Here is a 27,911-nt window from a genome sequence, read left to right as displayed (position 1 = left end):
ATCTTAAGCTTTCTACAACGACTGGTTCATCTTTCATGTCTCCAGCTTCCATTGTCTCCTCGGTCTGACACGGCTGCTTTAATATTGGTGGACAATAATGTCAATACTCTACAGTAGCCCCACACACACTTTCCCCACCAGCAGCCACAATCATGTTTCAACTGTTCCCCACACATCTTAGATTGTAAGCTCAGTTGAGCAGGCCTATATTTGCCATCTGTTTCAAGTATGTTATTTATTAGTATTATGAACTCCTCAAAGCACAGTGCTGCATAATATATTAGTACTGTATTCAAAAAGAATGAAAATATGACTTTTTTGCAATTTATTCTGAACTACACAGCAGTAAGATTACATTTAAGGCACAATGAAAAACAAAGATTTTAATGTTCAATTTCGGAGTAACCTCTAGAAGGACACCAGATGTGCTGCACAAACAGACCATGCCTTACCTTGACTAGCCGATCTGTTCCACATGTGGCCATGAGCCCTCTAGAGATATCCATGGTCATGAAGCAGATGTTATGTTTACCCTCATGGAAAGTGGCTAATGATGTCCGACTTAAAATAAATAAATAAATAAAAAAAGTCTTATTCATTATCAGTCTTTCAATTCACAGACTATAAGATCCTAAATTCAGCATTTACAGAAAACACATTTTTAAAATTCTGATGAAGCAGATGCTGGCGTCACATTTTATAATGTATTTATAATTGAGTAAAGGGTCAGTTATATTATTTGACACCAGTTTATTAATATATAGTTAAAAAATAAATCAATGTGACAGTAAAGGAAACTTTACTAATACATTTACATAGATGCTATTGTGACCCTTCCTGCATGACCTACTTAACATATCCCATTCTGATTTCTACTTTAGGGTCTGTGAATTAAAGGTAATATAACCCACATGGTGGTCAAACCCCAGTCTAAAATAATTTGGTCCAGTCTTTAAAACAATTCTAAGAGAAATAAAACTTTTCCTTTGCCTTTTTGGGTTGGGAATTTCTCCTTCATCTACACATAATGGGCCAGATTCATCTTCAAACCCAATGAGAACACAAGTTACGTTTTTAAAAATAAGCACGGAACTTGAGCGTTCACATGCCCGTATTCATAATCCAAGTGGATTCCAAGATAGAATTCCATTTAAATCTTTGTAAAAGTACGCTCTCCCTAAATAGTACTTGTATGTTAATAGATAGAATAGACTACATATGTGCAATATAAAGTCAAATCAGAGTGCATGCAAAAAAAATGTTTTTATAAAACAAATGAACAACTAATACACAAATCAGGATGCTGGTAATGCATACTGTACAAAATACATTTTTGTAGTCTATCTTCCTTGCATACACGTGTTCTGTACTGTCTAATGGCAGGCATACATGTCATTTTTAAAATAAAGGAGATGCCATGACAGTCAAAACTTACACCTGCCCTGTAGCTGATGCAAATGTTACGGTTAAAAAAACACGTACCTAAGAGATACCCAGACCTTGAATTGGCCGCATCTGTACATTGCCATCCATCCGTCCCCTTCCCACCCTTCAAATTATAGCCAGTTGTAAGCGTCATTTGTGCTCAGACATGAGTTACATGCAATTGCTTTAATTGGTGTAAAGTCTATTTATGACCATGAGAAGAGCATTTTCACGTAAGATACGGCACTTCAATGGACTTGCGTCCAAAGATGAATCAGGCACAGAACGAGTATTCATCCAGAAAGAAATTTTAAAAACCAGGCAAAGACAAACCCCAAACACTTCTACACCCAGAGTACTAACCGCAAGTCAATAAAATGTTCTGCCGTCACCAGCCTTCGGGTGTTCTACTTAATTCAAGGAGAGATTCTTCCTAGGCTGTGCTACCCCATAGAAGGAATGGTCCCGTGATTATTTTGCACCCAGGAAATGAAAGGAGCTCTTGAGGTGGAAAATTTAACTCATTTGGGTAAGGAAGGAACTCTTCCTACATATTGCATTCTTAATTAGTTCCTCCCTGCCTTTTGGAAGCACTGTCTGCTGAAAAATGTTTGATTTAGAGGAGTGTGGATTTAAGATTTTAGTGTCAAGCTGCATTAACTGAGCCCTATGAGGGCCGTTTCGTAAAGTCTCCAGAAGGTGGCACACCCAAGTGAATATGGCTTTAGCCAATGAAGCGACTGCCAAGCCTGATCTAAGCGCTGAACGGAAAGATGAAAGTAAGCTGTTTAAAGACTGTTTAAACTCTTGTCCACACTTAAATGACGCTGAGTCATGGTAATCCTAGAGGGTCCATTGCTGGAGAGAATTTCAACAGCTCAATCTCCCTGGGGGATGGGGAGTGTATAGGGCTCTAAAGCGGTTGCCTGGATATGCCCACCCCCCTGACACCAACTAAAGAGTTGGTCAGGGGAAATACAACTGGATGGGGGGATTACTTAGTAACAAGAAAGTGTGGCAGTTTACATTGGTTCTGCATGTCCTGAATGTTCAACCTCATCACCTTCCCTAGAATTGTTTTTATCACCACTTCAGGAAATAACATTCCCCAGGAGCCTAACCAATGGGAAAGGAGGTTGCTTGCACTGCAAACTGCATCTAGGCTGACTGAGTACTCCAACTATTTGTCTACCACATTACATGTGCAGATTGGTTAGACACTCTTACGGCAGAAGGAGGATTAATGAGGAGCTTTAATAGCCCCTGATACAGTAGGCTCTACAGTGCACTGAATGGTGAAAGCACCTCTATCTCTGGTAAGGCCAAGTGTCTGGGGATACCCCCCTAGGCTACTGTGGGGGGTCTGCCAGCTGCAGGGGTGCAAAGTGCATCCAAACCCCTCTTAACCTGCCATGCATCCACATGACCCACAGGGGTCTCCTGCAGTAAAAGAAGGCAGGCGGGTTGCCATGCCAAGATGAGGCTGTACCCTCAAGTGTTAAATTAAAAAGAAAAAACAAAACAAAACAGGGCAGTAGCGCTTATTTCAACTCCTATGCAGAGGCGAGGAAAGAGAACTGAAGTAGAAGGGAATTTACGGGCGAAAGAAGGAGGTAGTTCCTGTTTATTCAAGTATCCGATGTCTCCCAAGGGACCAACTCTCACCCACTCTGTGATTCCCTACTGCTAAAAGGAGAAAAATGTATATGTGTACGAGTATTACAAAGTCTTCTATGATACTCACTCCTCATCCTTAATGGCCTCATAACAAGAGTCACAGACCCGCACCTGGAACTCAAAACCCATGATGGGATAACTGGATCTCTTGGAGCTGCACTTCCCACAGACCGCTTTGCCGCACTTCCTGCAGTGGTGCTACACAGACAAGAAAGAGAGGATGGAAGGAAGCCCTTTACGGTGTTAAGCAGTGTGACAGAGAGGGCGGATAACAGAAAGGAAACTGTGAGGTTGAAAGTAAAGAAAATAAAAAAGGGAAGAGACATTTTCTTCCCATCTCACCTGACGTAATCCTATTGACCTTGTGTCCCACATCTGCTTTATATTCCAAAAGAAAGGCTGGGCACATGTCTGGCAGGAATCACTTTCTAACCATTGAGGAGCCTAAATATAGGAAATATGGGAGAAGACACAGTCAGGGAAGTCCCAGCTGGGTAACACTTATCTAGGAGATGTAAAGACATGAAGTTATAGGGCACAACAACAGTGCAGCACATCTGAATTTACTTGCATCCATTGCTTACACATGTGGTGTGTACACTGCCCTTTTCATTGTTACATGTAAGAATACAGTATGGAACAAAACATCTCTTTACTACAGATTTATGCATCTTGAGGTTTCGTGTGAAAGAACACACAGTCGAGGTATATTATGTGGCTATCTGATGCAGCCATATACTTTTCAAATTGAACTGGCAAGTTTAAGTGGAAAGCATCCACTCTATCACTTTAATATACCAGTTTTATAGGGTTTGGCACATTTTCATGAGGCGTTGGTTTTTACTAGGAATAACTTTTTATTTTGTTAGTCTAGTCAAATGGATTTTACTGCTTCACACTGCAGTAGTAATATAATGAACATACCTTAACATGCTACCACACAAATGTAAATGGCTGAAAATTTGCTGTTGACAATGACCTTCCATAGGACATGTCTAGATGAATGCACATCTTAGATTTAAAAGTAAAACTTTGCTTAATTGTGCCATTCAGATTGGGATGCATGGTAGTTACATTAGAGTGAATTCTCTACACAGGCTATCAACAAGAGTAGGAAGTTGTGTGCATCTCATCTATGCGTCTAGGTCAAAACCTTTACGATATGTCATAAACCCAAAGTAAGACCCGTCCCTAAGATAATGTACTGTGAAAACATTACAATACATGAATAAGACTAACAGAGACAAAAACAACTTTTCTTTAGTGAGATGTGGGATGAAAGTATCACCCCAGTGTACATGGAACCTTCCCAGACTGTACACAGAACATAACAGTGGAGTAGCTTGTAACCTTTGACCTTGCACATATTTACAAATTATTCTTTGGTGCCTTCAACACTTATGTCAAGTAAAGCAGCATTCAAATGTACTCGGTTACCTCTTCCCTGTCAATATCCATGTTCCAGACACAGATGCCTCCATCAACAGAACAGGAGACCAGTTGCCGTGTGAGCTGCAGGTAGCACAGTCCCTGAACCTTGTCACTAACAAAAAGAAGAAAACATGATTTATAAGGAAAGAGCTTCACCAATCATAACCTTCTGAGAGAACTATGGTTGTTCTGGAATTTTCCTGCATCAAGGTGATCTTCCTGTGTACGCAAGACAGCATCCTTTGTGTCACTCCAATTACAGGAAAACAGAACCATATCTTCACTAATGTACACTGACATATGATATAATTTATTTCGATCAATCGAGCACAGATAATTTGCTCTGCAGATAATGACGTATGCCAAGGTTGGCAATTTGTCTTATGTTCTTTCAAGCCAACCAGTCTAATGCTGTACATAAACAAAGCAAATTATTGGCTCAGTGCCAGAAGCACCAGAATACCAATCAAATATCCATCAGCAAAGAGTTTTCAGATACAAAGCAGCCGTTTATTTTCTGGGCCTGGGGAAAGACTGCGGCAAGGCATTGACTTGTGAAATGCTTACTGGTGTCCTTGTAGGATTATGGTTCGTCCTTGCCTCCCTCCAATGTCCCACAAGATAATGCTCTGATCTGATGACCCCGAAAAAAGGTATCTCTGAACAGGGTCCCAGTAGAGACAGGAGATGCTGCCTGAGAAAGGACAAGGGAAGGAAAAAAAAAATAATCCAATACAGCTGGTTCAGTAGAATAAAATATTACTAAAAACTCGAAAAGATATTCAAACTAGGCATGTAATGAATATTTATTCTGAAATCCCCAAGCAGGCCCTTCCTCTGGTGTTCGGAAGCTGTATAGTTAGAGAGTGAGTTTGTGGCACATTTGTTTTCATTACCATACTCAGGGGGAATATCATTATCAACATCAACATTTATTTATATAGGGGCAGCAAATTCCGTAGCACTTTACAATTGGGAACAAACATTAATAAGACAATACTGGGTAATACATACAGACCGAGAGGTAAGAGAACCCTGCTCGCAAGCTTACAATCTATGGGACAATGGGAGTTTGAAACACAAGGGCATGTGCTACATCATATTGCACAATGGACCAGCTAGAATGCAAAGGTAAAAGTATTGAGTGGGCTGTGTATGTGGCAATGTTGGTCAGAGGGTTGTCTTGTGTTAGCTGTGTAGAGGGTGGTAATAGGGTAATCTAGGGAGATTAAGATGGTGGTTGAGGAATATCATAAACTTGTCTGAAGAGGTGGGTTTTCAGTGAACGCTTGAAGGTTTGGAGACTAGAGGAAAGTCTTACTGTGCGAGGGAGGGAATTCCACAAAGTGAGTGCAGCCCGAAAAAAGTCCTGTAACCGAGAATGGGAGGATGTGATGAGAGTGGAAGAGACACGCAGATCTTGCGCAGAACGGAGGTGTTGAGTTGGGAGATATTTTGAGACAAGTGAGGAAATGTATGTCTGTGCAATTTGGCCTCAGTTAGCAAAAAAATATATATATATTGGAGAATGTAAATAACAAAATGATTAAAAATAAGCAACAGACTTTTAATTAAAATACTTCTAAAGATTAACAACTTATCCACTTTAAAAAAGGAACTACTATTGTATACATAGATCAGATTTTGTATGCAGCTAAAAGGTTATCAAAACAAAGCAATGGCTATCGCACCACATACCAAACTGTAGTAGGTACTGCACACAAAAAAAAATTGTTTCAACATACACTTTTTGAATGATGTACCTCCCAACAGCAAGAACGAATTCATGAAATAAAACTAAGAATGTGTAATGTAGCATTTGCACTGCTGGAAAACATAATTTGAGCAGGACATATAAATAGCAAACCCACAATAATAAAATTTAAAAAAACAAAAACACCTCTGAAATGCTAATGTATGGACAGACAAGAACTTTTTTTCTTCACAAAATATTTGTGTCATTTCATCTGAAACACAACGAAAGTACAATCTGTAATTACTCTCAGGGGAGCAATTGTTCTTACACAACTATTTCTTGTTTCCAAAGGTCATCAAGAATGTGTCTATTTTTAATACCAATTTATAGCACAGCGAGTATATAACATACAGATTGACCCGATTTGCTTCCAGAAGGACCTGCGCTGTGTGATCTCTAGAAGGAGGCCAAGTAATGACAATATTCCGTCAGCGAATACCTTCGTGCCCTTTAAGTGTTGAGATAACAGAACAGGCATTGTCTTCTAGCTTCAGGAGCGTAACCTGCCCAGAGAAATCCCCAACAAAGGCATATTTCGTGTCTTCATCATACCTACACAAAATCTGGTTAAGGATCATTTGGTCAGATACACAGATCATAAAAGAGAATAAATAATCTTAAATCTTGATCACACAGACCTCTCTCATGGAGATGGAAACCCACCATTATCACGAGACCACAACAGATTTATCTAACATGGTGATGTAAAACAATGTATTGGGTAAAATGACCTACCATCCCTAACTAAAACTCATCTGCATGGCCCATTTTGTTTTTTAGAATAGTCTTATAGTTGTGAATAAATCAAAAGATTAAAAGGTTAAGAAGGAACATTCGTGCTGACAGGTATGTGTCTGGACTTAAAATTAAATAGTTTAAATATGGAATTATCTGTACCATGCAGGGTAGATCTGCATCATGAACAATAAATAATAGTAGCAAAATAGCATCCCAACAGGCATAATTTTTCTAGGAATAATAAAGAGCAAAAGGTCCTAACAGAGGTGCCACGACAAAGACAACTGGCCCATAACATGCACTGTGCATTCATAATAAGCAACTTGTGCTGTCACACCTTAATAGCACTGGATGACAATGCAGGTTGCTTGATATAACTGCACAGTGCACCCAACAGTCCCTAGCAGTGACACGCACCCATGAGTTGCTCTACCACTGCCAAACGCATCACTATAAAGTCATGGCATTGATTTTCAAATGTCAAACACTTCGATACCATAGCTAAATATATCAACTTTAAAAACAAAACTAGGCAATACTGCTGTATACTTACAGTAGGCTATATGACAATTAAAGGGGGGGAGGGGTCATTGATAAGTGTTCATTACTGGAGTCATATTTATGTAAAATCATATTTAAATTAAATATATTCAATTTATATTAAATACTTTTAAAAAAACAGCATAACACATATTCAATAAGTTTCTGGTTATTAAAATTGTAGTAGCATCTTGTTAATCTGTGAATATTTTCATACATAGGAAAAACTAACTTCTCTGAGGATATTTACCACAATGTTTGCTGTGTTTTGAGTCTCCAGGAAGTATTTGACACTTATGCACTTTTTGCTGCATCCTTCCTTGGAAAAATGTATTAACTGTTTGTGTGTTTGACAAATAGTCACTTGAAAGTTAGACATTCAAAGTCAATTTTTTTTTTTACTTTCGCTATGGATTAACCATGTTAGACTAAGCAAAGTTCTTGCTAACCCCAGTGCTTTGGAAAATGGAAGAGATAAAAGCACACATTATCAACAGCCAACTTTGATATAAACTATTCAATGACTTCCTGCAGAGAGCATTTTACTCACAGGGTCATCTCTCTATCTCCTTGTCTCCAGCTGTAATATGGTTTATCTGCACCTTACTATCTAAAAATACTGGAGCAGAGGGGATGTCACGTGATCCATAGGGTTTGAGCAGATGTGTTCTGGACGTGTTCTGGACTAGCTCTGCTACAGGCACATCATCCAATCAAAGGACCCAATTCCAGAGACCAGTGAAATCACCAATTTTAGGTGTAATATACTTTTTATCCTGGTGGATTAAATCAGACATTTGAACGGACTCCTTTAGACTGTATATGTCAGAAGCCTGATTCTGGTGTTCCCAAAAACATAATAAAGATTCTGCAGAATGTTGGTCATATAAACCCATTTTCTTAATCAAAACACACACAAAAATTCTGGCTAAAATACTAGCCATGAATGTCAAATTATCATGGACAGAGATTAAACTTATGCCGGGCAAGTTAACTACAATAAACTCTGGGGAAATGTATCAAGCTGCGAGCTTCCAGCAGGTTTAAAAAGTGGAGATGTTGCCTATAGCAACAATCAGATTCTAGTTACCATTTATTTAGTATATTCTACAAAATGATAGTTAGAATTTGATTGGTAGCTATAGGCAACATCTCCACTTTTCAAACCCGCCGGAAAGTCGCAGCTTGATACAAAATTACTCTAGGTGTTTTAGAACCAATATTCAGATCCCCCATGACAACTCAGGAACAACAATGATTTTCTCCCAAGATGTAGCAGAGACTTTAGACTCTGTGGAATAAGCATATCTTTGGCTGCTAATGGTGAAACTGGGCTTTGGAAATTTCTTAAAAGTGGGTTAAGAACCTTTATAAATGCCCAATGGCCATGTTTCTGGTGGGTGGCTTTTCCTCCATGACAACTGAGCTGAACTAGGTACAATACAGACATTTCCCCTGTCCTGTTTGTCATTGAACCACTAGCCTCTATTTCTTGTAATTGCCAACACACTGGGACTGCGTATGGGTTCTCCAATAGAATAAAATGCATTATATGTGGATGACACTTCTCTTTCTAAATGACCCCAATGCTTTCTTTTGAGTGCAATAAATGTTACTGACTTATTTGGTGACTTTTCTGGTATTACATATCATGCTTTAACCCTCTCAAGTCTTTGAGGCATGCTTTTCAACATCCTATAGCTCTTCCATGTGTGGGCAATCTCAGAGTGGCAATATAACGACAGGCCTCAACACATAAACCCCTATGGAATTATGGGAAATTGAGAGAGTAGGCATCCTTGGAAAGTGTGGGATGTGGGTGATAATCCTGAGGAGTGTAGGGGAGGAAATAAACACCAACAATTAGTTTCCATTAGCACCCTGGGACATATTTACCCAACCTTTTTTATTAAACATGTTATACCTTAATCCCTTAGAGACGTTTAAGAGGGGATGAGGGATGCCTATTTGTCGAAAATGCAGGAATGAGGTACATTTTGTCATTCTATGTGGTTTTGCCATCTAATTAATGGAGTCTGGAATGAAGTTACGTACCTAAAAGATGCGCTACAAGTAAGCATTCCATGCGATCCCTACATTTATATATTAGGGGATAGAGGCACAAGATATCACCAGGCCGCATAGCTATGATTTAATGCAGGAAATATTATTGATTACATGAAAATGCATCGATTACCTCTGGATAGCTCATGAGTCCCCTACTCTGTTGGCGTGGAGATGCAGAGTGACTATGCAATACCAATTATCAAACCTGTATAAATAGCGGAACTCAGCCCAAGTTTGAAATAACGTAGCCCTGTTTGTCATGGGAAAAACATGCCCCAACATAACATGGTTGCAAGAAATCTGGGCCTGGTGGATAAGGGGCTAACTAACAATAGCTTAACACCATAACAAAGGACAGGCAATTCTAATTCTCTATAACAGTACCCCTGTGAGAACTAATGTTACTCATGAATATGCTAGTGTTTAATGTTGGACCAACGATGATGCTATACTTTGTGATTGAATGTAAGCAGATATATAGGTTACATATGTTATGTCTGTACATCAATGTTAGAATGCACATATGGTATTATGTGCCATTTTAAAACAAAAAAATTCTAACTAGAAAAGAGAAAGGATACTGGAGGCAGGATGCCCAGGAGGAGAAGGCATGTCTCCCCACCAAGGACCCACTCTGAGTGCACATCCAGGTAATAAACTTATCTTGCCCTGTGCTGATCACCCATTCGGGATCCGGAGAGAAAATGACCTCTGTCACCCGGTTCTGATGAGCTGCAGGGGGGTAAACAGAGTTAGTTATACTTCCTGAAACACAGTGTGTGAGAGAATGAATGAGCAGGAGATTATAAATATACATTACCTGGATATGTCTTCACAAAGTTCATTTTGTTGAAGTCATCTGAGATCAGAAACTCCTACAGAATGAAGAAATGTAAAGAAAGAATCTAGAGTCATGGTGCACACAATGTTCTAGTGAATCTCAAATATTCTACATTTGTACTCACAACTTTCAAATGTTTTAAAGTATTACTTAAGTGAGTAAAGTGTTAATAATGTTGTATTATGTCTACTCATATAATAGTTACAGCGGTCTTGGCTCAATGTAAACCAAGCTTTTTTCATTAAAACCATTATTTAAAAAAAAAAAAGAAGAGACAGCAAACAATCAGCAACTATCTTTTATTTTCCTAGTGCAAGTTAGATACAATGATATTAAAAGCAGCCATAATGTCTTTATCTATTAAATGACAAGAAGGAGGAATGATGAGGCCCAGCATTATAGCTGGATCAGATACAGGAATAACATATAAATCCCCGTGCCAAAGATGAACCAGCCCCGGTATCCTGATATGGAAAGCAATTCACCATCACATTCTCTCTGGCAAGAGGCCACTATATGCTTCTCTGCAGGGCCGGATTAAGGGAATGGAGGCCCCTGGGCTAAGGGTGTCTCCAATCCCCCGTGAGGGCCCCCCCCCAATCTGATCCGAGCTGCCCGCCCCCCCCGGCACTTACCTCCTTCTCCGGCGCGCTGTACGCTCTTTACTGAGGAGATCTCGTGAGAGTGAGACTCACGAGATCTCCTCAGTAAAGAGGCTACAGCTCGCCGGGGAAGGACCGCAGTGAAAGTGCTCAGCAGCACTGATCGCGCCGGGGGCGCCCCCGCCCCCGACCAATCAATACTGCTGCTGAGCACTTTCAAGGGGCCCCTGGGCTGTAGCCCAGTTAGCCCTATGGTTAATCCGGCCCTGCTTCTCTCACAGATCATCTATGGTGCCCTTTACTTAGGTAGGTCCACACAGCGCATATATATTATAGTAAAGATCAGAGGGGCAGGAGATTTGGAGCTAGGCCTGGCCCTCCCAGAATGCAGACCAAGGGCTACCAGCTCTCAAAGGACATAAACATCATAAGTGTGAGGTTGAAGGATGCATAACCCACAGACTATGATATCTGTGCATGAAAGGACAAGGACTTAAAACTCCCTCTTGGAGGGAAAACCCCAAACTCCTCCTCCACCCTTCCTCCTCTTTCTTTGGAAACCACATGCAGTAAAACAATCAGTACCCATTTCTATGAATTCAGGCTCAAGAGTGCGAACTGTAGAAAAATAAACACGATCTCAAAAATTCCAGAAATCTGGGTTTGTCCTGAGAATAACTGTGACACATGGGAGCTTTAAACACCTGCTGCTCCATGCAAATCTGTGTAAGAAAGGACTTTTACATCATTACAATTGTGAAAACTGTACCATTTGTGAGTGATCTTGTTGTCATGTATATATAATTAGTCAGCAAACTAGTATAGAAAAATAGAAAAGAAACTCAACTGAAAGCTACATTTTGATCAAAAATGACTGTCATAGATGAAACCGGTCTCATACCCAACCTTTCCTTAAATGTATATTTTGATTAATGTTTTTGTTTAGTAATTTAGCAAGAGACATCTACCACACAAGTGATATTTCACGTTACAGTAAGGATTGACTTTATCACCATTCAAGTAGCTCCATTCACCCTAATATTCAAACAGGCATCACTGATTTCTATTCTGCATAGAAAGTTCCTATACAGGAATGATGCAGATAATGGAGAATTGATGCAGTATCCATAAGTCTTTTATATCAACCTGCTTTTTGTAAAGTCCATGTGCGAGGACCTGCCCTTTAGCAGAAGGATCACAGATCGGGGTATAAACCCTGTGTGCGAGGGGTCAAATGTGTTACGTTCACACATTTATATTTCAATATGGTACTTTTTGGAAAACAGTATAATGGGGACAAAGATAATCTAGTTAATAAACTATGGTCGAACAAACAACCTTTCGTATACAAAACATACTTTATTCTGATCCATGAGGCACTTATGTTTAAGAAACTCTTATATGAGATCAAGATGCTCAAACCGAAGAGATTGTTGGTCAGGAATGATTCAGACAACCAATGTTTCTCTGACTCCATGTGAACCATGGTTAACATTGTTACCTATTCTGAACTCATTACTATATTCATTTGTACACTGACCAATCAGATAATGTATGATGTGTTTAGTGCACAGAAACTAATTACTCTGCTGTTGACAGAGCATTACGGTTTTCTTCTGTGCTCGTTATAAGTTTCTATGCAAAATGAAAAAAATCCATGACACATACTCACCACAATGGCTCCACTATCCAGTCCCACAAAAACCTTTCTGCTATCATGGTGGTATGCCAGAGCCGAGCATGGAGCTGCAAACAGTCATTGAAAGGTCACATCAAACGGTTACAAAATAACTCACTTGCCCAAAATATTTATATACACTTTAATTTAGTTTCAATATATAATTATATATAATTATATATATATATATATATATATATATATATATATATATATATAAAAATATTTGTTAAAGAAGAGCTATTACTGGGTCATACAGTGTGTGTTTGTTTTTTGCTTTACTACATGGTGCCTTGTGCATATTGCCCAGGAGAGGCAATTATGTCCAGTATTCTCTCTCTCTGAGGGAGATAGTAAGGGAGATCTGTGAGGTACAGCAGAAGATACCTCAGGAGTAAGCACAGTAAAAACTCAGCTAGGAAGAAGAGTCTGGAAGTCAGAGTAAAGAGCTCACCCACAGACAATGCTTCCTCGATAGCCGAAGGCTTTACTGTTGTGCCGAGCATAGCACATAGACTGGAATAAAAGCTCTACTGGATCGAGGAGGGTTTCTTCCTGCACAAGGAAATAGAAGTAAAGCAACAAAATAGAGGAACAAAGCTTCTCTAAGGAAAAAAATAATAAAAGCGAATGTAAGCCAGCATATGAATATTCTGCAACAGACATTTCCAGATTACACAACAATTTCCCCCGGACAAAGCATAAAGACATCAAATCTGGGGAACAGTGCTTGTTGTTAGTTAGCAGCACTCTAAATATAAAATAGGCCTCATTTAGAGTTAGGAACAAGTCCAACTAAAGGGTACACATTTGTATGCAACACACAAATGCTAGATTTATCTTTAAAGTACAATTTAGAGTTGAGCTAGGATGCACCCCCTCCACTCAACTCTAAATCTGCTAACACCTCTAACTCTAAATCAGGACCAATGAGCTGACATAGAAGTGTGACTTCCAGATCTGACATATGTGCGTCCCATCCAGAACGCGTCAACTAATGGCATATTTCAGTATCTTCCTTATTTACACAGTTGTAAAAAGACGACTGTTAAGGGTTTCATTGAACGCACAGCTTCCTGAGCTGCTCACCCACACCTTTATGGCCCAAAGATTACCAAACCTTTACAACAACAACAACAACAACAACTCTAGCCAAGTCTGTGATTAGAAAGATTAGAAATGAGCATAAGCCATCAAGAACTAGGTCACCTGACACAACAATCTGATGCAACTACCTCCTCTTCCTCCCCCGCTACCGTTCTATGTGACAGCCACACCCGCCTCTAAGTTACTGCCAGGTTCCAGAGGTTAACAATGCTGAATCCTAGCACTTCATTTTGGCAGCTGGTAAAAGCAAATCTGAAATATGCCATGTGAGAAAGTTTGCATGCAGCATCATAGTAGGCATGGCTCTGAGCTTGGATAGAAAATATGACTTTTGAATCCTGAAGACATCAGTCCATCTAAAATAAGGCTGAACAAACCATGATAACTAAAGATTTCACCCTGGTAATCGGAGGCTGACCCATCATCTACACGCTCTTCTGCCATGCAATACATCGCCCACTCAGCATTTACAAATCACATGTATGAGGCACTACTGCAAGAATTCTCTGATATTACTGGGGACAGGGCTACATCTGTCAGAAACCCCTGTAACCTCATGACTGCTGTCCGCAGAGATAGCACAGGTTATGCTGTCCATGAGATCTGCAATTGGCAGAATAATTCGGAATGATGTAAGAGATACAGAGGATGACATAATAGTGACTATGCTTGGAAGTGGGGGTCACAGACTGGCACCATTCAGTACTGACAGCTCACAGGATGACAGTATTTGCTGTGGGCATAGGCTGGTTTAATAGTGTGCGGAGTCTCTTTGTTAATTTAAAGCATGATCGTATATGTTAATATGCTTTATAAAGGAAGTAGAAATTTGTCCAGGCCCATTTTATCCAACATGTGAGGTGGTTGGGGGGTTGAGAAAATGCATTTCTTTCTTTCTATATTTAAATGGCAAGATAGACGTACCTTTAGCTTTAAATCAAAGCAGTGGCCAGGCTGTTAAGCTTTTGTCAATATTTATAAAGCCATAATCCAGATGGATCTTCAAACACACTTTTCTGAGTATAGTCTATCTTATATAATAATTGTTATTGTTACTAAAGCTATTTCCCTGTAGCAATAGACCCTCTAATCATACTTCATATAAATAGAGATCCACATCTATTTCTGCATTGCTCCATTTGGACTGGGAGTTGCATTAGGAATAGTGAGTGCAGTCTACCCCTCTTTTTCTTACTGTTTAGCATAACACATGTCCTCTGATAATGGTGCTTATGTAGAGATTTTGTTTGCATAGACTGGAAAAATTTCAGCAGTCTGACTACATGATCTGCAGACATTGTAATATATTTTTGTTTACCATATTATTAAATACTAATTATGAAGGAAAGAAAAATAAAAGTTGATAATAGGGTTTTTATGAGCTTGTATAAGTTTAGAGTGGGTCCATTTGAAAAGATGTTTTGTGGCAGAGCACTTTGGTCACAGGGAAGTTTTGACAAATACTGGATGACAAATTGAAAGTAGAAGTTTATATGAGGAATGATATAGAATGAGAAGCTGGGAAGTAGAGACAAACAGGCTGCAAATGCAGAACAGGTGTAGGTAACAAAGGACCCGAGAGAAACAGAACAATTAATAATGCTAGAAAGGTCCAATATCTGCTTTAGAAAAACAAACTCTGCAGCATTTGTATGTGTATCACACTGCAAATTGGAGAACAGATATAGGTCAGAATATGATAACCGATGGTGATAAGGATATTGTGGTCTGTTTTAAAGAAACCAAAATGTGTAATTTAATATAAAATTAATATAATCTTGGTGTGGCTAAAACTTATAAATAGACAGAACTTACACGACATGGTATGATAGATGCTTGGCCAGTATTGCCCACTGTCTCTCTTCAGCCATACTCGCAATGTCCTATGAATACAAAACCCATTGTTTAGACAATGTACAAATAATATCTATTAGTACTTCAATATTCAAAATACAGAATAGTGCATAGACATTGGGGAATAATTCAGAGAAATATTCAGGTCTAGGATGTGTGTGGGAGAAAGGCTGGGTTGGCAATGAGTGAGGGGACACCGGCTGCAATAATGTGGGCAATGTCGCTGGTTTAATGTGTAAACATTAGCTGGCTAGTAGGGTATCATCATCATCAGCAGCTATTTATATAACACCATTAATTCAGCAGCGCTGTACAGAGAACTCACAGACATCAGTCCCTGCTCCATTGGAGCTTAAATTCTAAATTCCCTAACATACACACACAAAGAGAGTATGTTTCTGGAGTGCGAGAGGAAACCGGAGCCCCAGGAGGAAACCCACGCAAACACGGTGAGAACATACAAACTCCACACAGATAAGGCCATGGTCAGGAACTGGACTCGTGACCCCAGTGCTGTGAGGCAAAAATATTAACCACTGAGCCACTGTGCTGCCCATTGTTGGTCGTTTGGGCTGAATAAAACATTTTTCATAACAACCCTAATCATTGCAGTTTGTATGCTCCCAGGACAGCAGATTTTTCCTTGGAATTGTCTTGTTCCTAGATTTAGTAGGAAGTCATCCAAGTCTATAGTAACATTATGGTTGACCAATTGGATGTGGTCTTATCCTAGGCCAGAGCTGGCCAACCAGTCAGAAACCAGGAGCCCAAAAAAAAAATCTTTAGGTACTGCAAAGAGCCACCTTTAATATGTGTGTGCACATACACATACCCAGTATAATCTTGCACATACATACTATACACACGTACATTGAAATATAATTTACAATATCTTGCTATGCAAAAAAATAAAATACCCAAAATTATCAGAATAATCATAAATTCAGCACAGCTCTTACCTCGCTGCTGTGTCCAGCGGAGGAGGTTTCAAAGGCCTACCTATAGTCTCCTCACAGCAGCTCTTTTAATGTGCCCCTGACCTCTCTACATGCCCATTTGATCTCCCCACATGTCCCTTAAATATCAAACCTTTCTACATGTCATCAAATCTACATGCCCGTCAGATATTCCCACATGTCCATCAGACCTCCACACATGCCATTATACCACTCCACACGCACATCAGACCTCCTCAATTGCCACCTGATTTTACCACGCTCATTACATGCCACCAGACGTCCACACATGCCCCTTACATACCCATCAGAACTCCCTACATGCCATTATACCTCTCCACGCAAATCAGACCTCTCCATCTGCCACCAGATTTCACCACATTCCCCTTACATGTCATAAGACCTCCCCACATGCTCCTTCAATGCCCATCAGCCTCCCCACATGGCATCAGGCCTCCTCCCCACACTCCCCTTAAATGGCATCAGGATCCCAACATATTCCTTACATGCCCATCAACCTCCCCACATGCTATCAGATCTACCCAAATGCCATCAGATCTCCACACGTGACCCTTAAATGCCATACCTCCCCAGATGCCATCCTATCTATCCAAATTCCTCATACATGCCATCAGACCTCCCCAAATACTCCATGCATGCCAATCAAACCTCCCCATATGCCTACAGACCTACACACATTCCATCAGATCTCCCCAAATTCCATCACATTTCCTTACATGTCCATCAGCCTTTTCACATGCTCCTGACTTGCCCGTGTAGAGGAAGGAGGAAGAGCACATTACACTCTGTCCTCCTCCATCCCTGATTGGAGTGACACTGTAATAGTGACCTGCATGCATTGTTCAGAGTAGGTTACAAGACGCTACTGCTCTCATTCAGTTGAGCAGCTGAATGTATTCCAATCTGCCGGCACCTGGACAAGTATATTTCATTGATGCTCACGTCCTGGAGCTACATTTCAAACCTTATAGAGCCACAGGTTGGCCACCGCTGTCAAAATCCAATGTACTTCATCAAGCAGGTGTATAATCAGGGTGGCTGTTGATTCCCATCAACATGTGTGCGAGAGGCTATTGGCTACCCTTCAATAGTAAGATATGAAGCCAATTGCTATCGGATTCTGATCTTATGGGATCATGCTAATATGTTTGGATCTGTATAATTTGACCCCTTTGATATATTACCTAATTTCTCAAATCCAAATGGAAAGTAATATGTGTGTCCATTGTTAGGCAGCAACATTTTCATTGTAAATTAAATTAAGTGTGGAAAAGCGTTCTGTACAGCATTGCATTGTAGTGAACACCACATGATAAAATAAAGTAAGAAATTAAATTAACTCCTAGAAATCATGCTGGTGTACAAATGGTTGTTTTACCATTTCTATTCTATGAAATTAAAGCCACAAATCACAGCATAATATATGAAGCATGTATCTAACCTTCTTTGGTTGTGGTTCCACCCAAAAAACCCAATAGAAAATTGAATGTGAATACAGAGCACTCAAAATGCCAAAGGCAAAAATGGATCACGTAGAAAAGATCATGTGAAAGGGGGTGAAGGGTTAAGTGTGACTCCTCATTTCACATGTTGTGAATTATACAAGAGACCCTTGTTCATTAGGAGAAAAACCACAAAAACTCCCTTTATTCGGAGCTAGTTATATACCAGCAATTAGGTCTGAAACGCACAGAGAGCACTAAGAAGACATTGTGATAATCAGCTACTGCTTAAACAGTAGACAAAAATGCTCAAATTATAGACAAGTGAGAGGAGGAGACGTGATGGGTGCGATGACTAGTGTCCTTATTTATATATTCGAACAATACAATATTTTATATGATTTTGCCTGTTAGTTCCTCAGTACATTACCATGGAACACAAACTGCAATGTCTATATACAGAACAGCAGGTTTGAAAGTTTCACAACATTTATACAGAAAAAAAAAAAAACAACTGGTGGGAGACAAGAAAGTACCGTTTTCTATAGAACATGTTGGCTGTTCCTTTCCATTTAAAGTTGAATAAACCCCTTAATAAATATTACATATTTTAAGTTTGTGACCCAACCACATTTCCATTGTTCTATGTTCATCTTTAACTGAGAAGATATTTTTACAGCTTTGCATATCCTCCTAAATTCACATTATTTTCAGTACAGATAGAAAATAAATAACTAGTTTGCACGGCATTACACGGGTCAAAATAGGTACATAGACTTACTGAACTTTAACCCAAGTAGAAAGTTACCCCAATAATTAGTCAGACTGTTCTTCCAAATATGTGATAGTTATGTACAGAATGGTGAGGATAGAGAGCTTGGAAACAAAGGTGATTTTATTTTTTTCTCCTTTACCAAAAGGGAGTCTATCTGGGCATCCTCTATTGCCAGCACTGAAAGATACAGTTTACATTGTGTCTGACACGTCAGCCACTGTATGATCCAATACAGGTCACCATTCCACCATGAATCACAACACTGGGGGATAACCTTAATGGCATCACTATTGTAACACCACAGAACTTCCTCAACAAACTATACATTGCAGCACTAATTATAGCAATCTGGTAGTTAGGAAAACAAGCAACAAGTTCCTAGTCTGCTAATGACAGTTTACAGATCTAAATCCCAAGAAGTGGAGTAGACTGACAAACAAATATTGCACCGTGCAATATTCTGATTGGTTGAGCAAGATCGTAAATACAGCTATCCGGACATTCAAGCACGACCATACCGTTCACATTCCTGTACAAAACTTGAGGCTCAATTCTACTTTACAGTTCTGTTTTCATTAAGTTTCAAAGAGGAAGGCAATGCCAGGAAACAGTGTTACTGTATTATTGTATGTTTACTTATATAGTATTGCAGCACATAACAGATAATGTGCTATGTATTATAAAAATGGAAGGAATGACAATAGGACGGCAATGCCATATAGAGGAGGTTCTTCAAGGATAATTTATACCCACTACAGGACTAACCTTTTTTTCACTAGTTAGATCAGGTAATCCCACAGGTATATATATGAAAATACCCTCAATCTTAACAGATACAAGTCACAGCAAACGATAACTAATATAAAGTTCCTGACACATACAAAAATATTAATTTAATCTTGGATAATGTTTTGTGCATGTCTATTTTTATTCAAGTGCTATTGAAATCAACTAAAATAAGAGGTATGCAGTTGTGTAAGAGAAGAGAAGAAGGAGACATTATTGTCCTCCAGAGCACAGTCCATTCTGCACAGTAGGTCTGTTACAATTATATTTATACGGATTTCTGACAAATCTATTATGTGTTGATGACACAGAGCTCAGTACAGCTCATTTTGCTGTTAATATCAACATAGTCTAAAGCAGTGTTTCTTAAACATGGCCCTCGAGACCCCTAACATTGCATGTTTTCCATATCTCTTTGCTTTAGCACAGATGTATTCATTAGTGACTGACACACTGTAACAGATCCATGGGTGGTGTAATTATTTCCCTTGTCACCTGGAAGACATACACATTTAGGGGTCCTGAGGACTGCTTTGAGAAACACTGGTCTAAAGAACTGAAGGTTTCTCATATAAATAAAAGCAGTGTCAGGGACGTTTTCCAAGCCACGATCCCTTCCTGTAGTGCTGAATCAGCCATTTGTACACATACTCTCTCTCCAGCACACAATTTTGATGGAGATTTGTCTCCTCCGCCAGGTGAAAAAATAACAGCTTCACAATGCAGAGTGAACAAACTTGCAGCGAGCCATATAATGTATTGAAGCTTGTTGTGATTTGAACGCATATAAAAACACACGTAACAGTAAAAATCAATGTTCCAAGGGAGTCAATACATATTTGCGTTTTTACTTACATTATGTCAGCATTTTTATAAACAGTATATGTTCCATTTTGGTGTGTTTGCCGTTTTTCAACGCACCTAAAACCAGACAATCATCTTCAAAACGCATCTCAAACACGTTTGTTATGCATTTTTACTAGCATTAAAAACTGCACCTCTAATGCCAGTGGATACGCAGTCTAAAGCAACTGCATCCAGGACAAATGTTGTAATAAATCTATACTTTTTGAATCCAATTGTGGCTCTCGTTTTTCATAATAAATTGGGTCTCATAGTACAACAAGCCCTACAATACGCGGTTGTAGTGTCAAATTTTTGGGACATCTCTATGACGACTTTCATAGTTTTACATTCTTGCCGAAAGTCTACATTAGTGGGAGAGTCCCTGTGAACCCACAAGAACTGTCCCACAGATATTCTCTTAATCAAAGATTGGGGATGGTGTCTAGAAGCCTATAGCAAACTACTAACTCTTGGCTTTCTATAAAGATTTACTGATTTCTCCCCTTTTTTCAACATTTCTACACCTAAAAAATTATAAAACTGGTCCTATTTTTTGCAACCATAAATCAAAGATTCAAACTCTCAAATTTCTACTTCTGGATTAATGCCATCAGGGATGATGTGATAAACACACCATGCTTGTATTAGGCTACATGTCAATGAGGTACAGGTACTCTGATCTTTACCAGTCCAAATTATATGTTCCCACCACTCCAGGTTCCAGTTTTCATATGACCTGGCACAATGTGTGCCCAGCTCAGAACTCTATACCAGGATATAATGCAATCCTATGAAAACACACATATTACGTGTCAAGACAAACTCTAGTAATTCCAAAGTAAACAAATCACAGTCAAACAGCTTTCAGAACTTTGTTATTGGGGATATAGAATAATGCATATTTACCTCTGTGCTAAAATAATATAATTTTTCAAAATAATTTAATCCAGATATTTCAAGATCTCTGTAGCATTCAATATAAAGAATAGGGGCTATGACATATCTGTAGTGTTAATTATTTTTCTAAGGGAACCAATGCGATAGGTCCTCGACATGACCCTTTCTGATTTATCTATTTTGGGAATAGCTTAAGAAGCGGACATGATGGAGTTAGTAACAAATAATCAAATCTGCAACAGGTTTCTAGTCTTGTTCTGCAGCTGACCCAAACATTTGGATTGGAAGAAAGTCGTTGTGTATGAGGTCTGTTCTGATCACAGGCATCATAGGAGCCTAAAGATTTATTCTATATGCCTTCTATGATCTTCTGGTACGTGTAACATTGTGCTTTTATATGAATAAATTTGTCTAAAGATAATACACCATGGAAGCGCCACCTTCTCTTTAACCTTTTAGATACTTGTCTATACCCATGGAGATTGGGAATACAAAAGGGGGTGACCACTGACTACAAGTCTGTTTGATTTTGAGACACCTTTAAAGCGCTACGGAATATGTTGGCGCTATATAAATGATGATGATGATGATGAATGGGCGATTATGGTCAATATTATGTACTGTGACTGTGCACACTATATACATCGGTGATTAGGTGCTATATCTTATTTTCTATACTGAACGTACTGTGGACTTTGTTTTTTGCATTAGCATTTATAATCTTGTTTAGAAATACCGGAAACGGGAAAACTACTTTAATCTAAGAAATTTGGACAAACTAAGCCTTGCATGCATACAAATGTAGATCTTCGACCTGCGAATTTATCAACATTGCTAGTTGTATAAAGAGACACTAAACCGCATTTCGGCCTCCATTGACATGTGATGTGACAAATTAATGAGATTTAAGAGTGCTTTTTATTTTTATCGAACACATAAGTGTATACACTTTGGATTTACTATTCGCAGTAAATCTTTATGACCATTTATTATCTGTAAATTATCTCCCCTCACAAGAGCTTCCCAATACCAATCAACGTACATCAAACCACTGATAAGCAGGCGGCATCAAATGACACACCGAACAACGGAATCAGGGGAAAAAAGAAGATTTGCAATACATATATATTTTTTATTTTTTTTTTAGAATTTCCGCAGAACAATTATCCACATTCTGAATTAATCAGTTAAGGGCTCTTCACCATTAAGGTCCACACTAGCTCACTCCATGGTGCTATTAATATTGCAGGAAGTTTGCATTCCTTTACAGTCCTAATTTTACTTTTCTGAAAGATGCATGGACTATCAGAAAAAAAGGTGCGGTCTCACAAAAAATGGATATGACTTGGTCAGAATGCATTCGTGGGTCATATGGTAAAGCCTATTTGGATACAAATTTACAGTCTGGATGTTGACAGGTTGCAACATATCACTGCAGTGACTGTACGTCTATGTTGTTTAAAATAAATTAAAACCATGTTGGCAAATGTTGGCTGTTTACTGCCTATAATTATGTAATCACAGGAAATCTGCAGTTACAAAAGGTAGCCTGCCCTAAGAGCAGCCAAAACATTCCAGCACTCCTAACATATTCAAGGTTTATCAGTGGCAACTTTATGGCATATGGTTTTCTATTTGAAGATAATAACAGAACAAATGGAATTATTAATTTGGCTGTTGTGAATTATAACACCTTTAATGCTTACAAATTCAACTAAACAAAACATGCACTGCCACAAAGCTTCAAAAGGCTAAAGATGGATCTAATACCGCTGTCATACTGCCGCCCCGGCAATATCCTGGGTTTTTCAAGCCGGGTTTTTGCCGGGGCTCGGAGCGTCCCAGCTCAGAAACACCATTCATACTGCACCTCGGACCCGGGAATTTCCCGGGTTGACCCCATTCATACTGCACAAGTCTGTGCCCTGGCAATTTGTGGGAGTCATCACCAGAGCAGTTTTCATTGGCTGAAAAATGGTGATGTCATTGAAAGGTGACTGTTTATTTTTTCTTCCACGGGCTCCCACCGATGACATCATCCTCCAGAGACAGGCAGACAGCCAATCAGCTTGTTTTCTGTGCAACCCGGGTTGAAAAACCCGGGTTGCACCATTCATAGTGCAGGCAACCCAGGTCCGACCCGGGAATTACCCCTCGATAAATCCCGGGTTGAAGACCCGGGTTTTTAGACCCGGGATTTTTGACTTGTACCATTCAGACTGCACCAAGACCCAGGTCGTTTGAGCTCGCCCCGGCAAAAACCTGGGATTTTGGTGCAGTATGAATGGGGTATAAATACGTATTTAATAAAAAAAAAAAAATCCTCATGTTAATGGACAAATGGTAATACTAATATACCTTACTGACTTTTAATATGTACATTATAATAAAGAATTATATAGTACATAGGGAGGTTACGATTATACATTTTATAGTCAGACATTTTTGAGACTGAAGATTTGTTCCATACAGATATAGGTGGGTACACACCTATGTAATTATCATGCAGATCGATTCAGGACCATTTGTTCAGACGCTGCAAGAGTGTGCATGCTCCCACGATCATGTTTTATTGTACCAAAACACATCACATCTGTTAATTTGGTTTTAGAAACTTAAAAAAAAAAATCATAACCCACGATGAAATTATGCCAGTTAAAAGCGGAAATGTGTACACACCCCACTTGTAGTGTATGCTGTTATCTGTAATGTGTACAGTGTCACGATCTTTTCAGCAGACAGCTATGATAGATGAAGACCACAGATCTGAAGGTAGAGTGTGCACGCATGAATTGGAATGCAGTCGTTGCAGAAATTGCATCTAAAGTAACAGTACATAGGTGTGTACCCAGCTTAAAGAGGGGCAATTTGGAAAGAAAGAGTTAAAACTTCCAAGTGTGTAAAAGCACAATTGTTCAACTGCACTAATGTAATTTGAGAGCAAAGCATTGTGTGCTTGTCACTGTAGCACTAGCATTAGTTGTTTGCAGTTACTAACGTTGCTGTGTACAATTAATGTATTGTCATGTTCTGTTGGGTTCATCTGGTCTGTATGTCGCTGTGAATGGTTGAATACATTCGGTCTGTGTGTGGATTGCCGTTGTGTGCCTTAGGTTGGTGCACTGGCATGTGCGGTCTGTATGTCTATCCACATATAAAATAATTTAAACCGACACTTCAGATTTGTTATGAAAAAGGATATTTTTTTCCAGTCTCATAAACCTACCAGAGTTTGATACTAATTACTTTAAAAGTCAGCTTACTACACAGAGCTGCCGACATCACAAATATAACACATAATAATAGAAGGGGTGATTGGTACAATAGAAATTCTGCATCTGTGGTACTTTGCTATATACAGTGCTAAACTTCATGATTGACTCATCCTCCTGCTGGAAAAATTACCCACCTCACCAGCCACTGAAGACCCTTTTAGCTCTGTCAAAGAATGTCCCCGACCCCCAACATCTACAGCCACTGTGCCTCCTACCCCTGTACCATCTTCTCTTAGGATCCACAATACCCTTCTCCTCATGCCCCCTGGCTGCTGCTTTTTCACCTGTCTCAAACTGATCTGACGAGAAGCACCAAGAACACACAACAGAGGGGGCAGGTGTCAGGGACAGAAACAAAAACAAAGGGGGGGGGGGGAGTGTGTCCAGTGAATGAAACACCCAAATAGTGATATCAGCATCACTGTCCACATCAGTATGTGTCACTCAGGAGAGACACACAGAGGAGCTGAGGTAAGTACTACAATGTCAGATGGAGGGGCAGGGTATGAGAAGGGCAGAGGATGGGTCATCATGGAGGTTAGAGCTGCAAGGTGCACAGTAACAATAACTAATGGTTACCCTACTATGCATGTTACACCCTATGTATGCAGTATGCTGGGAGCAGGTAGGTAGTCAGCAGGAGGAGGCTGTACACGGGCTGTGTAGTAACCGGTAACCATAGACATGGAGCTGTCACACTGCTGCTGCACCTCACTTAGCGCGCACGGTAATTACCGGTCCTCGCTGGCGGTGATGACGCCATCCTCTCGCGGAATGAGGCACGCGGAGGTCACGTGCTCCCGGTGCCCGGGGATCTTGGTCAGCAGCACAGGGCCGCGCGGAGACCGGGAGTGGATCTCAGCCGCCATCTCGAGTCATGTGACCTGAGCTGGGACCGTAGCCGTAATACATGACATAGCAGCGCGCAGTCACTGGGGCATAATAACCGTAATGTCCTGCGCAGCTTGGTCTCTTCTGTAATAGAAGCAGCAATACAGCTGCAATTAGTGAGTGTGAATGTATTCAGATAAACCTTGTAAGCGCAGCCAGTTTGTTGTGACATGTGCATTGCTCATGTGTGTATTGTGGCTTCTTGATAACTTGATGACTACAGCTATATGCATAGTTGCCAATATTTTAAAATATTTTCGAGGGACATCTTGTTGCTGGACTGGTGCATCCACAGAGGTTACTCCTGATACTGATACTCCTTGGACCCTGGAGCACTAGTGTCCCTATTATGTTATATTTACTGAAATTGATTTGAACATATTTGCTTTTAAAATACCATTATTTCATAAATATTAACTTCTAAAGCATAGAGAATAAAAACATCTGTATGGGTCCCACTTGAATTGTGGAGTCTATATACCTGTTGTTCTGTTATCGTTACTTTGATTGGCAGTGCCTGACAGGTAGAATAAGTGCCCAGAGCCGTAACGAGGGCTGTGCGATAGGGGGGATCGCCCAGGGCACAATACTGAAGGGGGACGCAGTTTGTGAATTTTAGGTTCATTTGGTTAAAACTGAGGGCTGGGGGGGGGGGCGTAACTTTTGTTTTTCGACCCAGGCGCTAAAATTTTAAGCTACGTCTCTGTAAGTGCCTCCACTGTAGCTCTCCAGAATCACAGCATGCCTTCCCATACTGACCCACTCTCCTAGAATGTCCGGGAGACTTCAGAATTTCAGGGAATCCTCCAGGACTCCTGGCAGAGTAGTCCAGGAATTACATCATCAAGGCCCTGCGAGGGGCTGCATGATGATGCAAATCATGTCGGTGCACAGTGATGAATGGATGAGTCATGATGACTTGGATTGCATCGTCATGATTCTTACACTTGTCCTTTAGACCGAACAGATAGCAAGTATGCCCTCTCCTCTACTTTTTAGACCAGCGAGAGTTTTTTCTGGAGATTAGTCTGATTCCCCACTGCAGGGGAATTTATTTGTGCAGTTGACCAATGCTAATAAATATCCGATAAGCAGATGACTGCTGTTTACTGGTCTGTATGATCATCTGCCTACCACATTAACAGGCCTCTGTGTGATCTTGCCACTAGGCCCCACATGCCAAACAGGTGAATTTGCATAATTTGGCAATCCATGTGAGTGATAAAATTGTAAACTGATTCTGCAGAAACTCAGGCCAAGTGGTTGAGACATACACCAAAAACAAGACAGAGGGTTGCTTAGGCTAGATGAGTGTAATCCACCCTTATTTTAGCAGTAATAGTTTGTATTCTTTTGTTCAGCAGTATTGGAGGACAGCAATGAGCCAAGGGATTATGAAATTAGATTGTAGAGGGATGGACAGGGGAAAGCCTACCGAGTTCAGGAGATGTTTACATGGCTAAACCAGACTGTTAACAGACTACTGAGGAACTGCAAAATTCCCACACAAGTATAATGCAGGACAGGTTATGGTAATGTGTGACAGCTAGATGGAAAAGCACGATGGTCAACCACAATTGGTGGCTGAGGGGACACTCCCTTTAAACTGTAGCTGAAGCACAGAATACCACTCGCATGGGGGGTCCTGTTCATAGCCAGGGGTTGGGAGATTGTCCCACTGGTTATCACTGGGTCTGGCATCTTGCAGTGCTATTCTTTATCATCCTTATAACAGTGGCCTATTTCACATAGAGGAATAAACCATTAGGTGATTTATGGGTTGGTAGAAGCACTAGCATTTAAATTTGATGATCAGTGGTGAAAGTTAATGTTTTTTTCCACAGTGCTAGCAATGTAGAATGTAGGGTTTCAATTTAGTTATTTTTTTTAGCCAGATGCTAAAATAACATGACTGCTAACAGACATTATCTTATTCTATAAACAATGTATTGAGTTTTCAAGATGTTCTGTATCAGAAGACTGGTAGTTGCCATTTAAAGTGCCATACACAGGACAATCTGAACATTTGCCCATCCACCAGATCTCTGTCAGATACGTCAATACACTTGTAGAAGCATAGTTAGCACAGCCAGACAATAATCAAATACACTGCCAGGTGCAATCATTGTCCAACTGGATTTCCTATCTGTTTCGGCATTGGTTTTACTTCTACACTTGCAACCTTTTCACAATAAAATAGTCACTGCTTGTGACAAAACAGGGACCCACTGGACTGAGGCCATATTATTCATCACCCTTTTCTCACAGTTTAATGTACTTTTTAATCCTTGGTTCAGTCTAAGTAT

General features: G+C 39.9%; 1 protein-coding gene and 1 long non-coding RNA gene across 3 annotated transcripts in view; one reads left to right on the top strand and one right to left on the bottom strand.

The window, feature by feature from the left end:
- Positions 1-25,612, bottom strand: part of WDFY1 (WD repeat and FYVE domain containing 1) — a 38,079-nt gene extending 12,467 nt beyond the window's left edge. The window contains exons 1-11 of one of the 2 annotated variants that reach the window (XM_075201841.1): positions 25,450-25,612; positions 15,678-15,745; positions 12,750-12,823; positions 10,455-10,509; positions 10,216-10,366; positions 6,729-6,841; positions 5,101-5,227; positions 4,540-4,645; positions 3,445-3,546; positions 3,170-3,300; positions 453-561 (exon numbers count right to left, since the gene is read on the bottom strand). In XM_075201841.1, coding sequence (XP_075057942.1) covers positions 453-561; positions 3,170-3,300; positions 3,445-3,546; positions 4,540-4,645; positions 5,101-5,227; positions 6,729-6,841; positions 10,216-10,366; positions 10,455-10,509; positions 12,750-12,823; positions 15,678-15,745; positions 25,450-25,583 — 1,170 coding nt within the window. In that variant the 5' untranslated portion in view covers positions 25,584-25,612. Of the gene's footprint in view, positions 1-452; positions 562-3,169; positions 3,301-3,444; positions 3,547-4,539; positions 4,646-5,100; positions 5,228-6,728; positions 6,842-10,215; positions 10,367-10,454; positions 10,510-12,749; positions 12,824-15,677; positions 15,746-25,293; positions 25,313-25,449 lie in introns of those variants that run through there. The other variant, XM_075201842.1, reaches the window with a different exon arrangement.
- Positions 1-27,911, top strand: part of LOC142143738 (uncharacterized) — a 713,023-nt gene that overhangs the window by 179,694 nt on the left and 505,418 nt on the right. The window lies entirely within an intron of this gene.

This window comes from Mixophyes fleayi, chromosome 3 (genome assembly GCF_038048845.1).
Source record: "Mixophyes fleayi isolate aMixFle1 chromosome 3, aMixFle1.hap1, whole genome shotgun sequence".
NCBI classification, from domain to species: Eukaryota; Metazoa; Chordata; class Amphibia; order Anura; family Limnodynastidae; genus Mixophyes; species Mixophyes fleayi.
Note: the sequence above shows the minus strand (reverse complement) of the source record. Positions and strands in the feature narration are given on the sequence as shown.